The 17,821-nt window shown below is 39.3% G+C and overlaps 1 protein-coding gene across 5 annotated transcripts in view; it reads right to left on the minus strand.

Moving 5' to 3' along the window:
- The window catches only part of KIF26A (kinesin family member 26A), a 102,562-nt gene that overhangs the window by 16,652 nt on the left and 68,089 nt on the right, over positions 1-17,821 (minus strand). For all 5 annotated transcript variants that reach the window (XM_027732903.2, XM_039379550.1, XM_039379549.1 and 2 more), the window contains one exon: positions 13,420-13,603. In XM_027732903.2, coding sequence (XP_027588704.2) covers positions 13,420-13,603 — 184 coding nt within the window. The remainder of the gene's footprint in view (positions 1-13,419; positions 13,604-17,821) is intronic.

Genomic DNA, 17,821 nt, shown 5'->3' on the forward strand with positions numbered 1-17,821 from the left:
GGGGCTCAGACAGTTAGTGCATTTGAAGTAAATCTAGAAACTTTCAATTCCTTGTTCACATTATTCTAATAAAGAGGTGTTTTTCTCATAACTTTCCCAGGCAGATGCCTTTATGCTGTTATTGCTAGGCTTTTTAGTGGTTAATTGCAGATTTAATGGAGAAAAAAAGGAAGGAAAAATTCCCCACAAACCATTAAAAAGTCAAAAAGCTTGAAACAAAACCACTCGCAAAGTACCTTTCTATTGCAACACTACAAATGATAATATCCTACACAAAGATTTTTAAAACAATATTTTTAGAAAGCTCAGACATATTATTTGTGATTTCCAAAGCAGCTTATGGAAGCCAAATGACTGGGTCTGAGGAAAGTTCAGCAACGGCTGCACACGTGCTTCTTTTAAGTTTCCTGGAAATCATATTCTTACTTGAAAAACTTGTGAAATACTGCCTCACACCTATTTATGACCATTTATCCTTATGAAATTATTCCAAGGTCAGTACCAACATGTTTTATACACATTGCATTGAAGTAAATTACCATTACAGGTGCAACTACAACTCTGAACTGCCCAGCGGATCAAACTTCAAGAATTACTTTTTCCATGGCCAGTCTGAAATGTTTCAATAACAAGCTGAACAACAATATTATCTCCTTATCCAACTACCAGACAACTCTCTCAGTACCAGAGTTAACCAGGCAGTTTCACTGGATGAAGAGCCTCCATGGCTACCATAGTTGGAACACTTGCACTCTCCACAGCACCCACCAGGAGCTTCATCTCCTGCAACACAGCTGCTTACCCACTAAACATCCACTCCTGTTAAAGCACTTGCACTTGATTTGGAAGGGGAGTGACAGAGAGGAACCCCTCCACTGCAAATCTACCAGGTGAACCCTCCAGACATAGAGCACACAGTCACCTACTGATGAGTCATCACTTGGCACTGGTGAGGCCACACCTCAAATCCTGTATTCAGTTTTGGGCCTCTCACTTCAAGAAAGACTTTTCGGTGCTGGAGCATGTCCAGAGAAGGGCAACACAGCTGGTGAAGAGTCTGGAGCACAAGTCTGATGAGGAGCAGCTTAAGGGAGCTGGGAAAAGAGGAGGCTCAGGGGGGACCTTATCGCTCTCTACAGAGAATGATAGGCTGAAAGGTTGTAGCGAGTTGGGGGTTGATTTCTCCTCACAGGTAACAAGTGATAGGGCAAGAGGAGATGGCCTCAAGTTGCACCAGGAGAGGTTTAGGCTGAATATTAGGAAAATATTTTTCACCTAAAGGGTTGTCAAGCCCTGGAACGGGCTGCTGAGGGAAGTGGTAGAGACACCATCCGTGGAGGTATTTAAAGGATATGTGGATGTGGCACTTGGGGACATGGTCTAATGGTGGGCTTGGCAGTGCTGGGTTGACAGTTGGACTCGATCTTAAAGATCCTTTCCAACCTAAACAATTCTATGTTTCTATGAGTCAGGCTCACTTTGAGCCCCGAGCTGGATACTGCACATGGAAGCCAGGTTCGAAAGCTCACATCTCTGATAAAGAATGATTCTCCATTTTATTGCTAAATTTAACCTTATATCTCCCAGAACAATTTAACTCCTACTTACTATGTTTCAGTAATATTGTCATTAAAATGGTGTGCACATATTACACTGACACATTGTGTCTTTGCAAAAGGAATGGACTTCACAGTCAGCACTTCCCCATCACTCCTGGATCCAGAGAAATAAAACCTACTTCAGCAAAGCAAAAAATGGGAAATGCAGGCAGCAAACAGAGCACTTATCTAAACAACCACCCTCTGGGACTGCCCTTCATACCAGACAAGATGAAAAGATGATGGCATACACACCTGCACCCAGTGTGTGCAGTGAATTGCAGTGCCCAAGCCAGGATGATCTACAGTAGACAGGTGGGAACTGTCCCTGCCTTTATCAGCTGGGAAGGGCAGGTAATTTGAACATTTCATTTAAGTTCTCAACTGTTCCGTTTTTCCATGTCCTCCTCTCTATGGCAGCTAACCTACACACAGGCATCCCTACCCAATTATTCAAGCACCCTCACAGAAAATATTTTCCACAAAGCAGCTACAAAAGCTTTTCCCCAACATTTTTTCCAAAGAGGTTAAGAAACAACCAACCCTTCCCATAAGCACTGCAGGAGGCTCCACCAAAGGTAGCAGCAAATTCTTCCACCTATTGACTCAAGCAGTCCCCTTATTCAACACTTTCTTTTCTTTCCCCTTTCATGGCAATATGAATATGAAAATACAGTTGCAGAAAACAAGCAAACCTTAGAATAAATAAAACAGCTGCCTCAAAAGCAAAGTGCAGAGGTGACACATTCAAGGCTGTTTCCCCATAAAAGCTGCATGAAGCCAGTTTTGTGTATTAGCCTGCTAGCTCAACCTTGACATGCTACCAGGGTGCTCATAGAAATAACCTCCCTTGGGCAAAAAAAAAGAAACAAAACCTAAATGTATAAATATGTGTAAGTACAAATGCCCACTCCAGGGTCACTTGATTAAAATGAATTTTAAAATATATGCTGTTTTCAGAGCACTTATCTAAACAGTCCTTTCTGTTCGCTCTTCCACCTATTAGATTATAGCAGCCAGAGCTTGGATAAGAGGAAAATTGGTTTGCTCCTGACCTAAACATCAAGTTACCTTCATCAGGGTGTTGCTCCCCCTAAACACAATGATGGCTTCACCCTCAGAAAACCCCTGCATGTCAAATTAGCTTTTTAAGACCACCTCTCTGAAGCAGAAAGATTATAAAATAGCTTCCCATACTGGATCAGATCCCAAACTTAACAGGTCTTGAGGGTCATCTTCATTTTTACAGTGGAAGTGAGCTTTCAAGACAAATGGGAGTAGGAAGAGAAAATCAGCTTAAGGGAGTTCCCCTTTTAATGTTTAAAAGCAAATTTGCCAGTAGAAAAGCACTGATTACACATTTAGTTTCTCTGCCCACTAAATAAATCTATAAGTGGTATCTACCAGAGACTGTAGGGTTATAATGTGTCACACATTCATGATTCTGAGCCAGACTGATTTCACTCAGAAATAAAGCAGAAGTGCTCATGAAAGTCCCAACAAGCATGAAGATTACTCAAACATACCCCTTTCACAACAGCAAAAACTAAGAGCAGGCAGATCCCAGGTGCATGCACAAACTTCTAAGTGCATAAGGAAAGGTTTGGTGCAATACTATTTATTCTTCTTACACTTCTTGTACACCTGTGTCTGAGGACCAATATTAAGTGACAGGTTTATATTCTCAGCTCTGAAGTTCATCCCAGTACTCTTCTGGAATGAATATTGCTGGAAAAGCAGTGTACTATAGAGCTAGCATGGCTCTTGCCTTGAGGATCAATTTAACTGCAGCTTCTCCTGGGTCTCTTTATCTAGTTCTCATACAAAAGACATGCTCACCTGCAGGGACAGCAATGTGCAGTGCAGGAAATCATCCAGATACAAGGGCTTGCAGGGAGGGGAGGATTCAAGATAACATGTGAACCCATAAATCTGAAAGTAACTTTGGCCCATAACTAGAGAGCGAATCAGCAATAACTGCGCTCCAATGCTTTTATTCACTTATGAAAATGAATTATTATAATTAAGTGCAATAACAATAATTTCAGGCACACTCAGGATCACACCCAGCACAGGCAATTATTCGACAACATGTCCAGCTTTGTGTGATCAACTCCAGCTGCAGTGGTACCAGTTACTGGTAACATTTGTAAAAAGCAAGGAAACACAAGATAAGGAATTTAGAGGCGAATGAACAAAGAAATGGAAGAATAAGACAAGTTGAAAGGAATAAGAACAGGTCTGGTGGGGGGTGGAAAGAGAGCTAAAAGAAATGGGGAAGGAGGGGAGAGAGAAAGAACAGAAAAAAGGAAAGACAATACAGATTTGGTGATTTCAGAAATGTCATCCCAGGCTATGGGCATCCTGCCCTGACCTCCTCTTACACTCCTTAAGGAGAGCTAAGACAGCACATCCATCCTGTGATGGAAATGACCCTTATTTCTAGAACCAGGTATTATTACTAACTCCTTTTTTTCCCCCCCTTTTGTGTATTTCTTCTTCAATGCAGAGGATAGTGCAGGGTAAGAAAAAGAAATGCAAGTGGAAGTTTATAATCATGAAGGATACAAGACTTTGTACACCGATATTCATACAGACATCGAATACTGGAGAGAGGCTCTATTTTAATGAGGATGTTGATAGAAAAGGAGGCTAGCTTTATATTTGAGTTCCATTTTTGCAAAAAAAATAAACACAAACATCACAATACTTGCAGATTAGTAACATTTTTCTCAGTGCCTGAAGACAACCTAAATCATGCAAACCACTGAAGTATCTCATTAATTAACTGGCTCTGATCTGGTGGGTTTTGTACACTGGGGTGTCACACCACATTGCTGAACTTTTCCAAATGCGTGTTTCTGCAGAAACCAGCAGGTCAGCAGAATTGCTGAAGGAAATCCTATTAAAATCAAAAGTGTTTGGAAAAAGAAGATAGCAAATACATCTTGAATATGTCATTACAAGATAAAGAATTTTTAAAAATAAATAAACAAGGACCTAATTTGGAAAAGCTCTAGAAATTGGTGGCACAAGGTCAGAGACCTCTCACCCAGCACAACAATGGATGTAATTTTAACCTTCACTGGCAAGGGTGGGAGAGACATTCAGAGCAATCAAGGAATTATTTTTTTTTAAGTTTATCTGTCTGTCAGCCTACAGTGGAAGTCAGGCCAAAGAAAGGCAACAAAAGAAAACATCTGCAAGCTAGAATTAATTCCAGCTATGTAAGGGCAAGCCTAATGGATGGATGCTGAAGCATTAAAAAAAAATCGTACCACAGTTTAAGCAAACATAAAGAATTTTAAGGGAGAAAAACTGGCAAAAGGGCACATTTCTGAAAAGAAAAGGGGGGGAAAGAAAAGGCCCATGTGTGGATGACAAGGGCAATGCTGATGATTCTTGGACTAAACCCCGAAAAGTTTTAGAAACATCTGATGAGATCACTAGAAAACCACAGATCTACTCAAATTTCGGTAACCTGTTGGAGTCCTGAGCAAAAACTCTAGACCTTGAGAACTTTGACCCTTATTAAAGTAAAATCTAGATGCATATTTAACAATTTTCACCTAAATACTGAAATAACTCAGAAACTGAAGGCTGTACATGCTGGTTGGTACCAGCCCTTCCTCCTCTTGCAGCTCTCCTCCTCCACTGCTACTGGCTGCCCCGTTTCACACCTAAGGGTCACAAGGAGAGACCTCCTGCCCCATCACCACATGGCAGTCACTGTTCCCATGCTGTGACCTTCTCCACTGTTGCCAGTCCCGTGGGACCCTTTTGTGGACTCGTGATTTCCAGATCCTCCCCCAAACATACTGAACGAGCTGGAGTTGAGGAGAATGGGATGAGGGAGTCACAGCAACCAAAATAATGAGTTGACTTGCGGACTCAGCAAGACAGTGCAGAACATCAAGCCTATGTCACTGCCAGAAACAGGTCTGGAAAAAGTAAGAGACAGACCAAAAAACTGTGAAACCCAAAATTCGAAGCAACTCTGACAGCAAGACATGAACATGAGACTGATGGTCAGAGGCAAGCTAGCAATTTTATCTAATAAAGCCCATATATTTTGGATATGCTGAATTGAATGGAGCTATCACAAAGTCACATGTCAATGAACACAAAACTCCCCTAAGACCAGTGAGGCATGTGTTGTCCCAGAAGAAATCACATCCAAGGCTGAATTGGTAGAGAAAAGAGAGCCAGTGATAACAGAGAGAATGATCTACACAATTTTAGACAGAAAGAGCCAGGAGACTGACAGTCAGGTTCTCACAGATTACTACCCCATAACCAAGAGAGATGGAAAGGCTATAAACTCGGAGACCAGAGAAAGGGGAAAGACCATCTCACACTTAAAGAACCTTATGATTTGAATTCTGTTCTTAAGACTAATCATGGACCTCTACTATATGTTTTAGACAATTAAAAAATTATTTATATATATAAATATATATATATATATATATACAGAGAGAGAGATATAGAGAGAGATCAAAGTTGTTCATTCATCTCTAAGTGGAGGGTGCCAAATACTCTACACAGTTTAATGAGGGGCAGACATGTAGATGGAAAAGACTCCACTAATTCACTAGGTAATGACTAGACTCCATGGCATTTTGAATGGTGAGGAAATTAAGATCCTGACCCAGCCAAGTATGTTAGCACAGGCATAACTGTAACATATGGTACCTCCTTTGAAATCAATGGATGTGCAGTGTTTATGTTTTTGTAGTGATGTTTTGTTAGCATTTGATGCTTATGTAGTTGTCAAGTTTCAAATTAGACGGAATGAGAAGGAAAAAGTAAAAGGAATGGATTAAAAAGCATGTAAAATTTTAAAATACATGGGCTCAAGCCTTTTTACTAAAATAAAGTGACTTAATCTGTCTGTATTTTGGGAAGGTGATGGCACTATACTGGAATCCATTTTAGAAATGCTGGTCATATTCTGCATAAGAGCAGTATCATAATTCCTAAATGAACAACCAATTTGATCTTTAGCAATAAATGTCATTATATCAAATTTGAACAGACACTAAATATTCCCTGGAAACACACATCTTTGACAGGCATCGTGCAGCCAGGAGGTTAATTTTGCCCAATGTTCACAAAATGGCATATAGCAGCAGGTTAATTAAATAACTATGTTTAGACACCCACCACTCTGAATTAAGATTTCTCAGAGAGAAATTACAAAGAATTCACATTCAGTTGAATAAAGACCATTTTCCAATGAAATCACTTATTTTTCAACCACAGTGTAAATCAAATTACAAAAGTCCTAGTTCAGAGCCAATATTTTTCATGGATTTAATTGTAACTGACAGATATATAACCCTTGCTAAATTGGTTTACTGCGGGTAGTTCTTACAAGCTTTTCATATACTGCCACTACCAATGGATGGCAAATTTATATGCAAAATTGCCATGCTAGCATAGACCAGCTAGCTCCCCTGGGAGAACCTAAAAAAAAAAGAAAAAAAAATCACTTCTATATTGTACTCTGTTAAGAATTGATTCTCTACTCCGAGAAAACATGAAGAAAACTATTTCATTTTGTCAAGGTGAAAACAGTAGAAGGTGAAAGTAGAAGAATTTATGTATTTTTATCTAACTTTTCCATGTTTTTGTTTAAGCAGTTCAAGGTGTTTTGGCAGGGATACACACACTTGGGATGATACAGTGCTACATACATCGATAGACAAGTACTTAGTATGATACATGACTTATATCAGAAATAACGCTTTAGTCATTAGGAAACAAGGAGCAATAAAGATGACAAAATTAAGTACCTATTTGTTATCTGTCATCAAACCATCGTGAGAACCAGTGAATGGGACACACAGCACACTTAAGAAAATCCTGCATGATTAGTAAATCATATTAGCAGTACCTTAGCTATCACTTGGTAAAGCATAAATGAAAGTAAATGCCTAAAACTCGTAAACGGAGACCAGTATACATATACCTGTCCAAGAAACATGTCTGACAATTCAGGTCCTCTGTAATGCTCCACTTCAATTATCTTACACAGGAGGATTCTGTCATTCTAACACAAAAAAATTGACAGAATCCTTGAAAGCGACAAGCACTTAAAGTTACTGTTGTAAGTGATGCAGTATTATAAAGAATGAGCTGAATAGAACCCCAGAAAAAAAAAAACATTTTGCATGAAAAAGGTTTCCTACCATGCTAAAGAAAAATAGCACATTAGAATGCTACGCAGCAGTCACTGTAAAAAGGATGCCTTTTTTAATACCACAATATGATAAATTATCTTAAGTAGCACATTAATGTCAGAAATTGAGCATAATCTAACTTCTTTCCAGTGACAATATTAAATGGCTTTCAGACGTCTTTCCTACTATTCTGACATTAAATTTAATAACACCCAGAGAGACCACAAAAATGATTCAGTTACAAGAATCATACTGCACTGGATCATTGCCTTTTAAGTAGGATTCAGCTAAATGATTTGGACTTTGATGCTTTTGGCACATTCAAGAGAAAGGTATGAATTTTACTATGTAACATTTATCAGTAGTGAGCAAAATTCCTTTCAGCATCCAGTTTGCATTGGTAGTGGGATTTTCCTTTGTGCAAGAGTTTGAACATTGTTGATTACATGAAACACAGGTCGCAGACAGACCTACCATTCTAATTTTTTTTCTTTTTAACTTTTCTCTGCTTGGTATTTTTGAATATTGACAATCCTTATAAGCACCTGTTAGAGTGTATAACATCTTGCAGTATTAGTAAAGAAAATTAACAAAAGGCTTAATTAAAGATTTATATCATGGGGCAAGTCCACATACTTCTGCTGAAATTATTATAATGGGAAAAATTAGTATTTCTGAAATATAAAAGAAATTAATAAGATATTTATTTTCCACCTTCCAGAAGAATACTTGAAACAGTGAGAAATTATAAATTCAAATTGTAAAAGATACACACAGGCTCTCTGCTGAAGTAGGTCTCTAATAACAAATGCATTCAACCATAAAAGCCATATAGCAATTTCACCGCAGCAGAACTATATGATACACATGGAGATGATGATGTGAGATTAGGAATAAATTTAGATGTTGGGCTAAAATAATCAATAACTGAGTTCAAGTGCAAGAATTGGCCATCGAAATCTCTCCACATCCTGTCTCGTCCAGCAGTTCTCACAATGCACAGTAACTGCCTTTGCTGTAGTCATGTAGTTTATGAAAAGCAACAATTAAGCCTCTTCCCTTCCCCAAATGCCTGTTGGGCTCAGAAGTTCAAGAAAAGGTCCCACAATCAGTGGCAGGACCTGTCCGATTATAGACACCACAGAAGAACGCAAAATAATCCAGATGCTGCCTTCAAACAGTTCCTTAGATTCAACTGTCCCATCACCCAATTCAGAATAACTCTTATTTCTGTGTTTAACTTTGAAACCAATGAAAAAGGCTTAACGCCTTCAGCTCACTATTGAGTCAGTGCTTTTGCCAAAGGGAGTTTTTTGCACGATAAGCCAACAGTCACAGTAGGACAGCTTTGAAAGTGTATATCAAGTAAGGATAAGGAAGATAAAATTCTAAGTACAGATGTTAATTTGTTTGGTGAGGTCTTTTCTCCAAAGGTTTAGGTTGACTGGGGTCAAGGTCTATGCCAGCAGTGAAATACACTCCACTGCTGCTTCTGCATGCTGGAGTCTGAGGACTCAGTCCTTCCCTCACTCAGTCACAGGAGTGCCTCTCCTCTGAGAAGGTAATTTGGAGATAAATACATGACAGAGGAGGGGACATCTTTATATTTCTTGTTACCATCCTCTCAAACTTCTTTAAAGATCTCACCTCAAGGAAGAAGGCAAATACAGGAAAAAAAACATCAATGAGTGGCTGTTATTTATACATTATGAGCCTGAGGAGGAACATGTATTTATATCACATATTGTTAGAGACCCCCTAAAATTAACAATGCTTAATCTTTTTGCCTTCTGAACAGTCAGTAAAGCATTTCTTTAGAAGCTCAGGTTGATAACAAACTAATACTGTAGCTTCCACATTGGCTGTTAAAATGGGTTCTAGTCATGTCTGATTTCCTCACAGCTTACTGTTTGTGCATGCATAGTCAGAGCTGCTTTTCTTGCATACATTACCCTGTATTAATCAATATGAAAGTCCATCTGCCTCCTTACTCACCCAGTAACTTCAGTGTCATGACATCATTTTCCAAATCTTCACAGTCAGTTTTAGTTTTGGCTGCTGTGAATACACAGCTTCACCACCTCACCCAAACTATGTAATAGAGACAACACCAAACAGGATGGATTTCCATATGACAACACTGCTAACTTTCCTTCAGTGTGAAATCTACCCTCATTTCCTACCAGTTATTAAGCCACTAGAGAATACATGACAAATTAGAGTTTTTTAAGAAACTTAGGTCAAGGCACTTGTCAAAAAGCTTTTACATAATCCAAATACACTCTATAAATCAGACCAACCCTATTCTAATGTTCACTGACTCTTCCGCAAAATGCTAATGTATGTGCTCTATCTGTAAAAGCTTCAACAACTGATCCCTCCTATATGGCATTAATCCCTGCCTGCTAATTTTTATCTTTATTATTGTTTCAACCACTTTGCCTGGATACCCGGTCTCAAAGTCAGCCTTATGACACTATACTTCTAGATTCCCTCTGGACACCTTGTTCTACTTTTGGCCCTCACATTTTCCACATTATGTTCCTGTGTCTCTTATAGCATATTGAATACCAGCTAAAATACAACCTTGAGTATCCCTGGGGTGACAAAATATTAAGAATTACCACTGCAGGGACCATACAGAAAGCCATTCATATTTGCCATTGTAAATGTTTCAATGTGCACTTTACTCTGAGTTTCCAGCAGATTTACAAAAGAAACGAGACTACTAAGAATGTGTCGATACAGATAATAATTAGTTGCTGTAGTATTCAGGCCTTAATCACTTACAATAAATGGTATTTTGGTACAGTTGGCATATCATTAATCTCTTCAGTTTGCACATTGCTCTCACTGAAGCATCTTGGACACTTCATAGGTTTCCAGTTTGTTACTTCTATTTATCATTCTTGCACAACTTCCTCTCCTTGGAGGTGAGGGAGGAAAAAGCTGCCCCACCAGCTGTAAGAGTTGAGTGAGGGACACTGCTGACATGGAAATGATCACATAAACCAAGGACAGCATGAGCCACAGATGCTGTGGTAGGAAAAAGTGACTCCATAATTCATCACTGATTCTGTCTCCTGTGTGTATTTTATACTCATCACTGGACAGGCTGCAAAAAAACCCTGAGGAAAATGATAAGCAGGAGGAGTGTAAAGTAAAAAGCTGTTAGAAGAGAGACTGAAGTTAACAGAGGATCACAGCACAACTGCCAGTGTTTACTGATTGTTCTCTCAATTGCTATGATACTTAAAGCAGTGAGGAATAAAAGTGATTACTTTATTCCCATCACCCTCATCATGAGATACCAGCTGAGTAAATCTTGATCAGCAGAAGTTGATGAAGAGGAAATAATGGAGAGTGCTAATGCATAGTGAGCTAAATGCTATCAAAAGCTGTTTGGTATTGCTCAGAAAAGGTTAAAAACTATAAGTTTTTACTACTAAAGTACACCTTTAAAGAAGTGACACTTCCTTTGACCACAAGTTCTAAGAATTTGGACACATGAGATTTCATTTGTGCTGACTCATAATTTTTACAAAAAGACGTATTGCTGGAGGGCTTTTTTTATGGACCAACACTGATATTGTGATGTTGTGAAAGAGGAATGGGCTAAGAGAGACATTTAATAGGTATTGCGTATCAAACTGGATCAGAGAAGATGCCTAGTTACCTTGTTTTTTGAGAACCATTAAAACTAGGAACTAGCACACCACATCACCATTTGGATGGTCTAGGTTTTAACTGTAAGAACTAAAGGGCTGATTCAATTAGCAGAGAGTTTCTATCCTCTCCAGCACAGCACAGGGTTCTTCCAAATTTTGGTTAACAAGTATGCGGTGAGAAGGACTCAGCTGAAATCCTGGGCCCAAACAAACAGCATCTTCAATACTCAATGATCCTTGTAGGTCCTGTCCAACTCAGGATATGCTATGATTCTATGTTTTTAATGTTTTCAGCTAAGAGCTAAACAACAGACATTTTGAGGGTCTATAGTAACTCACTGACCCATAAACTCTGGAAATTCTTGTTGTAACATGCCAGGCAGGGGAGGAATGTCACCCACATTTCCAGCATACTACAGATATATATCCTGTGCTGAAAGAGAAGTTTCCACAGCTGATTTGCCCAAGGTCCTACCGTACTCTTTAGCTTTCCCTTGGAAAGCTCTCTGCTCTACTCGCTAATGAAGAAAGTAGGTAGAGCACATGACTCAAGGCATATAATCTCCTGCTATCTGGGATAATGCACTTGATCTATATTAGACTTTTGAATCTTGTTTAAGATAAACCAGAGCTTTCCATAAAGTACAGGTCTTGCTGGGAAGCTCCACCAGCCACCCTCAAAGCATAGTACAAAGGCTGAAGTTTCTTGGCTAGACATAGCTGGAGGCACACAGGTGCAATGAGGTGCAAAGACAGTTTTATTGAGTCGTAGGCACAAGGATGTACAATCACACTTAAAGGTCTTCCTAAGGGAACGTGCCTCAGAAATGCCATGCTCCCTGTTATTGTGCCATGGATAAGTACTAAGTGTCACAGAAAAAAGGCAGGCACAACAAATGGGCTCTGTTAAAAACACACACATAGAAAGGGTATTCCTTAGAAAAACCTCATCCACCTGTGAACCTCTAAATTACTGTGTCAGGTTTTCTGTATTTCACCATTTAATACTTCCTCCTCTTTTCTAAGACACTGGAAAAACAGGAGGAGAAACCACATTTTCATCTGTGAGTTTCCACCTGCTTAAAACAGCCAAAACTATTGCTTTGTTTTCCATTTAGCACAAATTCACTGAGTTACGAAATACAGAATATTCACTGTGAGCAAGTGTCAGCTGTAGGTATTTAGGCTGACAATCTCTTTCTGTTAATGCTGATTTGTATAGTTAGTCTATGTGCATATTTTAGTTCTCCTGTGCACATTACATACTTCAATTCTATCTTCAAACACTAATCTCTTGTAGCCTATGTAAATAAGTGTTCAGACTCTGCTGTGTGGGTGATTAAACAGTTATAAATATGAATAAAGCTCTAAGTAATTGGCTTCTATTTTAATTAATTTTAGATAAAATTAGCACGAATTTTTCCATTTCAAAAGGTGCCGCATTTCCTAAGCTGGTGAAACGTATATTTCTCTCCTGCTACTCCATTTTCCTACTCTTGCTTTACAATGACATGCAAAGCAGAGGGAAATAAAGCCCCCTCAATGTATCTCCTTCATCTCAGCTGACAGACAGCACCAGCACCAGTGGCTGAGCCTTGCTGGCAATGCAGAGACTATTTCTTCCACAGGCAAAGCCTGTATGTGCACTGGTTTAGGACCAATGACATCAAAGGAAATTTCGTCTCTTACTTTAACAGAAGGAAGGGCAAAACAACCTTTGCCAATACTGTTGTCAGTGATGTTAACTGGCTTCAAGGAAGCCTGCACTCCAGCACTGAATCTGCCCTGAGCCTGCCAACTCTTCACAAAGTCAACAGGAGATAACAGGAACATTCAAAAGGACGTGGCTATCTCTCTATCCCAAGACCCTTTCCTTGAGCCTACCCAGCTCTGTTCTAGGCTGAAAGCTTCCAGCCCCATTAAAATTTGTCTAGAAAGCTATTTTAAAAAGTTGAAATCCAAAGTTACCTTTCCAATGCCAGGGTTGTCCTTGATTTTGGACACAGCTCTCAGAAGGCATGGTGGTGCTGGGGGAGGACAGAGCTGCAGGATGCCACTAAAGTTAGTAGCATAAATAGAGAAGTCATGTGTGTGTGGCAGGGGTGGATGGTATTTCTTTCTCTTCGAAGACAGGTTAAGCTTCTGTGCTGCTCTGTATAAAAGTAATAGCAAGAAAGGACAATGTTACTAGGTGTTAATGGGAATCTGGACCAGACAAACAGATGCTCATTGTCATCACTGCCTGCTTAACATATCAAGTCATTGCATTCTAATCTGATTTCATAAGGATAAACCATCAGAATGCCAATAGAAGGAAATATGGGTAGGAAAATTACTGGCAAAATATTCAGTTAACTTCTCCACCAACAGAGTTTCTATTATTATCTAACTTTCCCTTCTTTCCCCCAACAGCTAACATCTGAATCCTAAAAAGCTAACATCTCACTGACATAATAAAAAGCTGAAATAATTCCCTTGTCACTGGCAGAACCAGATGGACTTTGTTGGTGATAACATTATGAAAGTAGTTCTTTGTACTCTACAAGTTACTCAAGGCAGAGAATAATACTCCAAGTCAGCCAAGCTCAAGATCCTCTCCTGTTGGCTGCACAGAAAATCCTTAGATAACAGAAAATTTCCTTCAAGACAGATTGGTTTTTCCTCCCCAATTCCATTCTTTCACATTAAAATGGAAAGCTATTAAAAAGACATGCTTTAATGTGCTGAATGATAATGATGCTGCTTTTGAAATGTAGAAATTCAAAACATAAAAGATGAAGGAGGAAAAATTAGAACATACAATTAAAATTGTAACATTCTTCCCTGTGAATAAAAATAGGAATATAATCAGTTTTTTTCTGTTATTTCCCATCAGCAACACTGAACAATACAGCAAGAAACAACAACAGAAACTCAAGTCTACATCAAAACCCACATGGAAAAAAAAAAAAATCACCCTGCAGATTTAAGTAGAATAAAAATATGTGTTAGCAAGCACATGCTGGGTATCTGGGGGTGGCAGTGGGGGTGAAATCTCAGCTCTCTCGAAGTCAATGAGAGCTTTACTACCCAAATAACACATGTGTGATCTGACCCTGAGGCTGTCAGTAGATAGTAGTCCACTCACAAATAAGTATCGTAAAAGCATCCAACATGTTATTTTTTAACATTACTTTGAACAATTGTAAAATGTTCAAAATTTGCAAAATTGCAAAGTGTTCCACTGCCAGCACCTGTGGACAACTTGAGGCCACGCTACTGATGCCAATAGGTCTTCTGGGGACAAATCCCTATTCTGGTCCATGCTTGCAACAAAACATCTTGTCACTTTGAACATATTAGTTTATAAATATGTGATGACCAAAAGTATCTTTATACAATGACTACTTTATATTTTCATCATATCTTTCAGCCTAAGATCTCCAAGTACTTTTCAGTGAGATCAAACTGGCACTAGCATCTGTGAAGTATTATAAGCAACAGACATGGAGAAACTAAGTCAGTGCTTTGCTGTCATAACAAATTAAGGGTAAATCTAGAACTCTAACCTTGCCCCAAATCTTGCTGTTAGTCAGTCTCAGGCTAAGTCAGTTTAGTAAGCTGATCAGAGATAAAAACTCTTCCTTTTCTTATATTTATGGTAGGTTAGAAGCAAAACCAAATACCAAGAGCAGAAGGGCTGCACAGTTTCTTCTAGCAGCGTTACTGGCTTCAAATGAGTAACAATACAAAGAACTGGTTGTATCTGAGGAGCAAAATGCCACATTTGAGTCAACATCAGACAGCTAGTCAGCACTAAGGGCAGGACTCTCAATACAGATCTCAAAAATTCCCAGTCCTATGTTCTATATTCCCAAACTTGTGTGTTATGAACCTTTTTACTTCAACTTCCAGAGTTGCGGACCCCCTATGTGCTCCCTTTTCCCTCTATAAACACTGCAGCATTTAGAAAAAGGCAAAGATTCGTATGATGAAAAAATGAGGCTCTAGTTCCAAACTCAGAGGGAGCCTGAAGCCACTGTCTATTGAGGAGCAAGCCAGACTTTTGCCTCTGAGGAAAGAAGCAGCTTTTGACTCCAACTGCATCCTGAAACCAGCAGGAACTGGATCCCACAGCGAAGCAAAATACCACAAGCATGGGTTTATACAGAACCTCGGCGAGTTGGTGGCAATGAGAACTGATTTAACTGCCTAAATCTCAAACCCCCTTGCTAATACTTCATTCAGTATGAAAACATATGCCTGAAATAGGACACCAGGCACACAGTTGCAAAACTTCACAGTAGTTGCAGCTGCACATTAAAACTGTAATGCCTCCTAAATTATATACAGCTTTACTGTGCAGGAAAGAGTCTCTACCTGTTGGTACTGCCATTGTGGAACTCAAGACAGTCATTAGCCTCTATCTCCAAGTACCAATTAACAATTGTGGTTATTATTTAATCATCTTGTTTATTAATATGAAAGATAATGTTTATTTTCTTGTTTACATGCTATGATCCCTTGTTGAAATTATAAAAACTCCTCAAGAGAATGTCTTCAAAGCGCAATCAAGCTATACATTAAATCCTGATGAAATAATTACTCCTGCAACAGATCTGGCTAAAGGAGCTCCTCTGGGAAACATACATTAAAGAGAATGAGATACAAAGGACAAATTTACTCAGGAATTGTGTATTCAAGCAGCCAACTAAGCACTAATACTCAAGGAGTAACTGCTCCCAAACAGGCCTAGCTAAGCAAAGCATATTAATAAATCAAGAGAAATTCCACTTCTTAGAAGTACAGAATCTCTCAAAATACCTCAGTAGCACATTTCTGGGACATTTTGATAAGCAGATCTAAGATACTGAATCCACTACTAGTTCTCTTAACTTCCACACCAAGATAGAACAACTTTCAAAGTGGTTTGCTTTTGACAATATGCACCACCTTTCTGCATCTCCACTGTTCAGAGGACAATGCCATTTGCTAGCTAAAGCAATTAACTGCTGTAGAGCTGATAAATCCTCTTCCTATGAGTCTGGAGTGCCACAGTTTTACGAAGAAATTTGGCAAAGGGACTGCTGATGTCCATGTGAGATAACAGGAAACTAAAAGGAGAGGAACTGGAGTAGCTGTTGTAGAAAATAATCGGTGCTTTGATGGGCAACAGGCCAATAGCTCTAATAATGATGTATGTGGTTCACGCTTAAAAATCATCTCTTGTCAGGTAACAGAGCACAAAGCTTAATCACGACCTCTTTGTGTCTGAATGCAAGAATGACTTTGCCTGATATTAAAACAAGGTTGTTTCTGGAGCTGGAACGTCACAGATATCTTGTACCAGCAGCATCAAACAGCTTGCAGGGTTTGTTTTTTTTGTTGTTTTGGGAAAGGTTAAGGATCCAATGGAAAGAATAGGCTGATTTAGATAAAACATCGCTATCAAGCCATGCACTCTGAATATGAATTCAAGTAATTGTCATCCTCAGCCCCCATAAAAAGCACAGTCAGTTCTTTAACAAAAAGCCAATTGGGCAGCAGCCTTCATATGCTTTGCTTGGGTTCCTGGACTTGCCCAGGCAAAGAGCACAGCATAAGGACTCATCAATCCTTATGAACTTCTTGCAGAACCAACAATATACTTGGTGGCATCCCAGTCAAGTACTCATTAGGCCAAAAAATATGCCAAGCTGGTCTGGACAGGGGCCCAAATAAATTAAAACAAAATCCAACTTCACAAACCTCCTTCCTTCAGAAAAATTCATGAGAGGATGTATTCACATGAAACCAATGCTGAAACACTCCAGAGTGCTGGATTTTCTGCAGTCCTTATCCAACAACCCATTACTGAATCTATACCTAAGTTTCCAGTTGTGTCTTTTCTCCAGCATTCCTTTTCTCAGGAGGAATTTGTTCCATGGAGACAGGGCAGGCGAGGCTCTCCTAAACTGGGCCCTTTTTGCCTAGCACCAGAAAGACACAATTTGGGCTCGTACCAGATCACTTTCTGTAGGAGCCTAATTGGGTGCCATGCCTATTGCCTGATTTGCTTCTTTTTCTCAAATTTAATCTTGCGCGGGAAGCCCTCACATGCGTCTTCAGCGCTACAGTGGGCTGTCTGACCTTCTTCAACATCAACTTCTTTTTCCTCACAGGAAAAATTATGACCTGTAGGGAATACGGTGCAAAACTTAAGCATTACAGCCATTTGTTTCTCCAGGCATTTGCCAAGCATTTTGTCACAGCTTTGTCGCAGTTATACACTTCCCACCCAGCTTTGCTTTCCCCATTCAGCCTTCACAAGCACTCTTCCACAAAACATTCTCGCAATGGAAACTAAGCTCCATACTCCTAAGTTTCTCTTCCAATTAAAGCATGAGAGACA

This window comes from Pipra filicauda, unplaced genomic scaffold, assembly GCF_003945595.2.
Source record: "Pipra filicauda isolate LSUMZ 115617 unplaced genomic scaffold, ASM394559v2 scaffold16_size7369187_pilon, whole genome shotgun sequence".
Lineage (NCBI taxonomy): Eukaryota > Metazoa > Chordata > Aves > Passeriformes > Pipridae > Pipra > Pipra filicauda.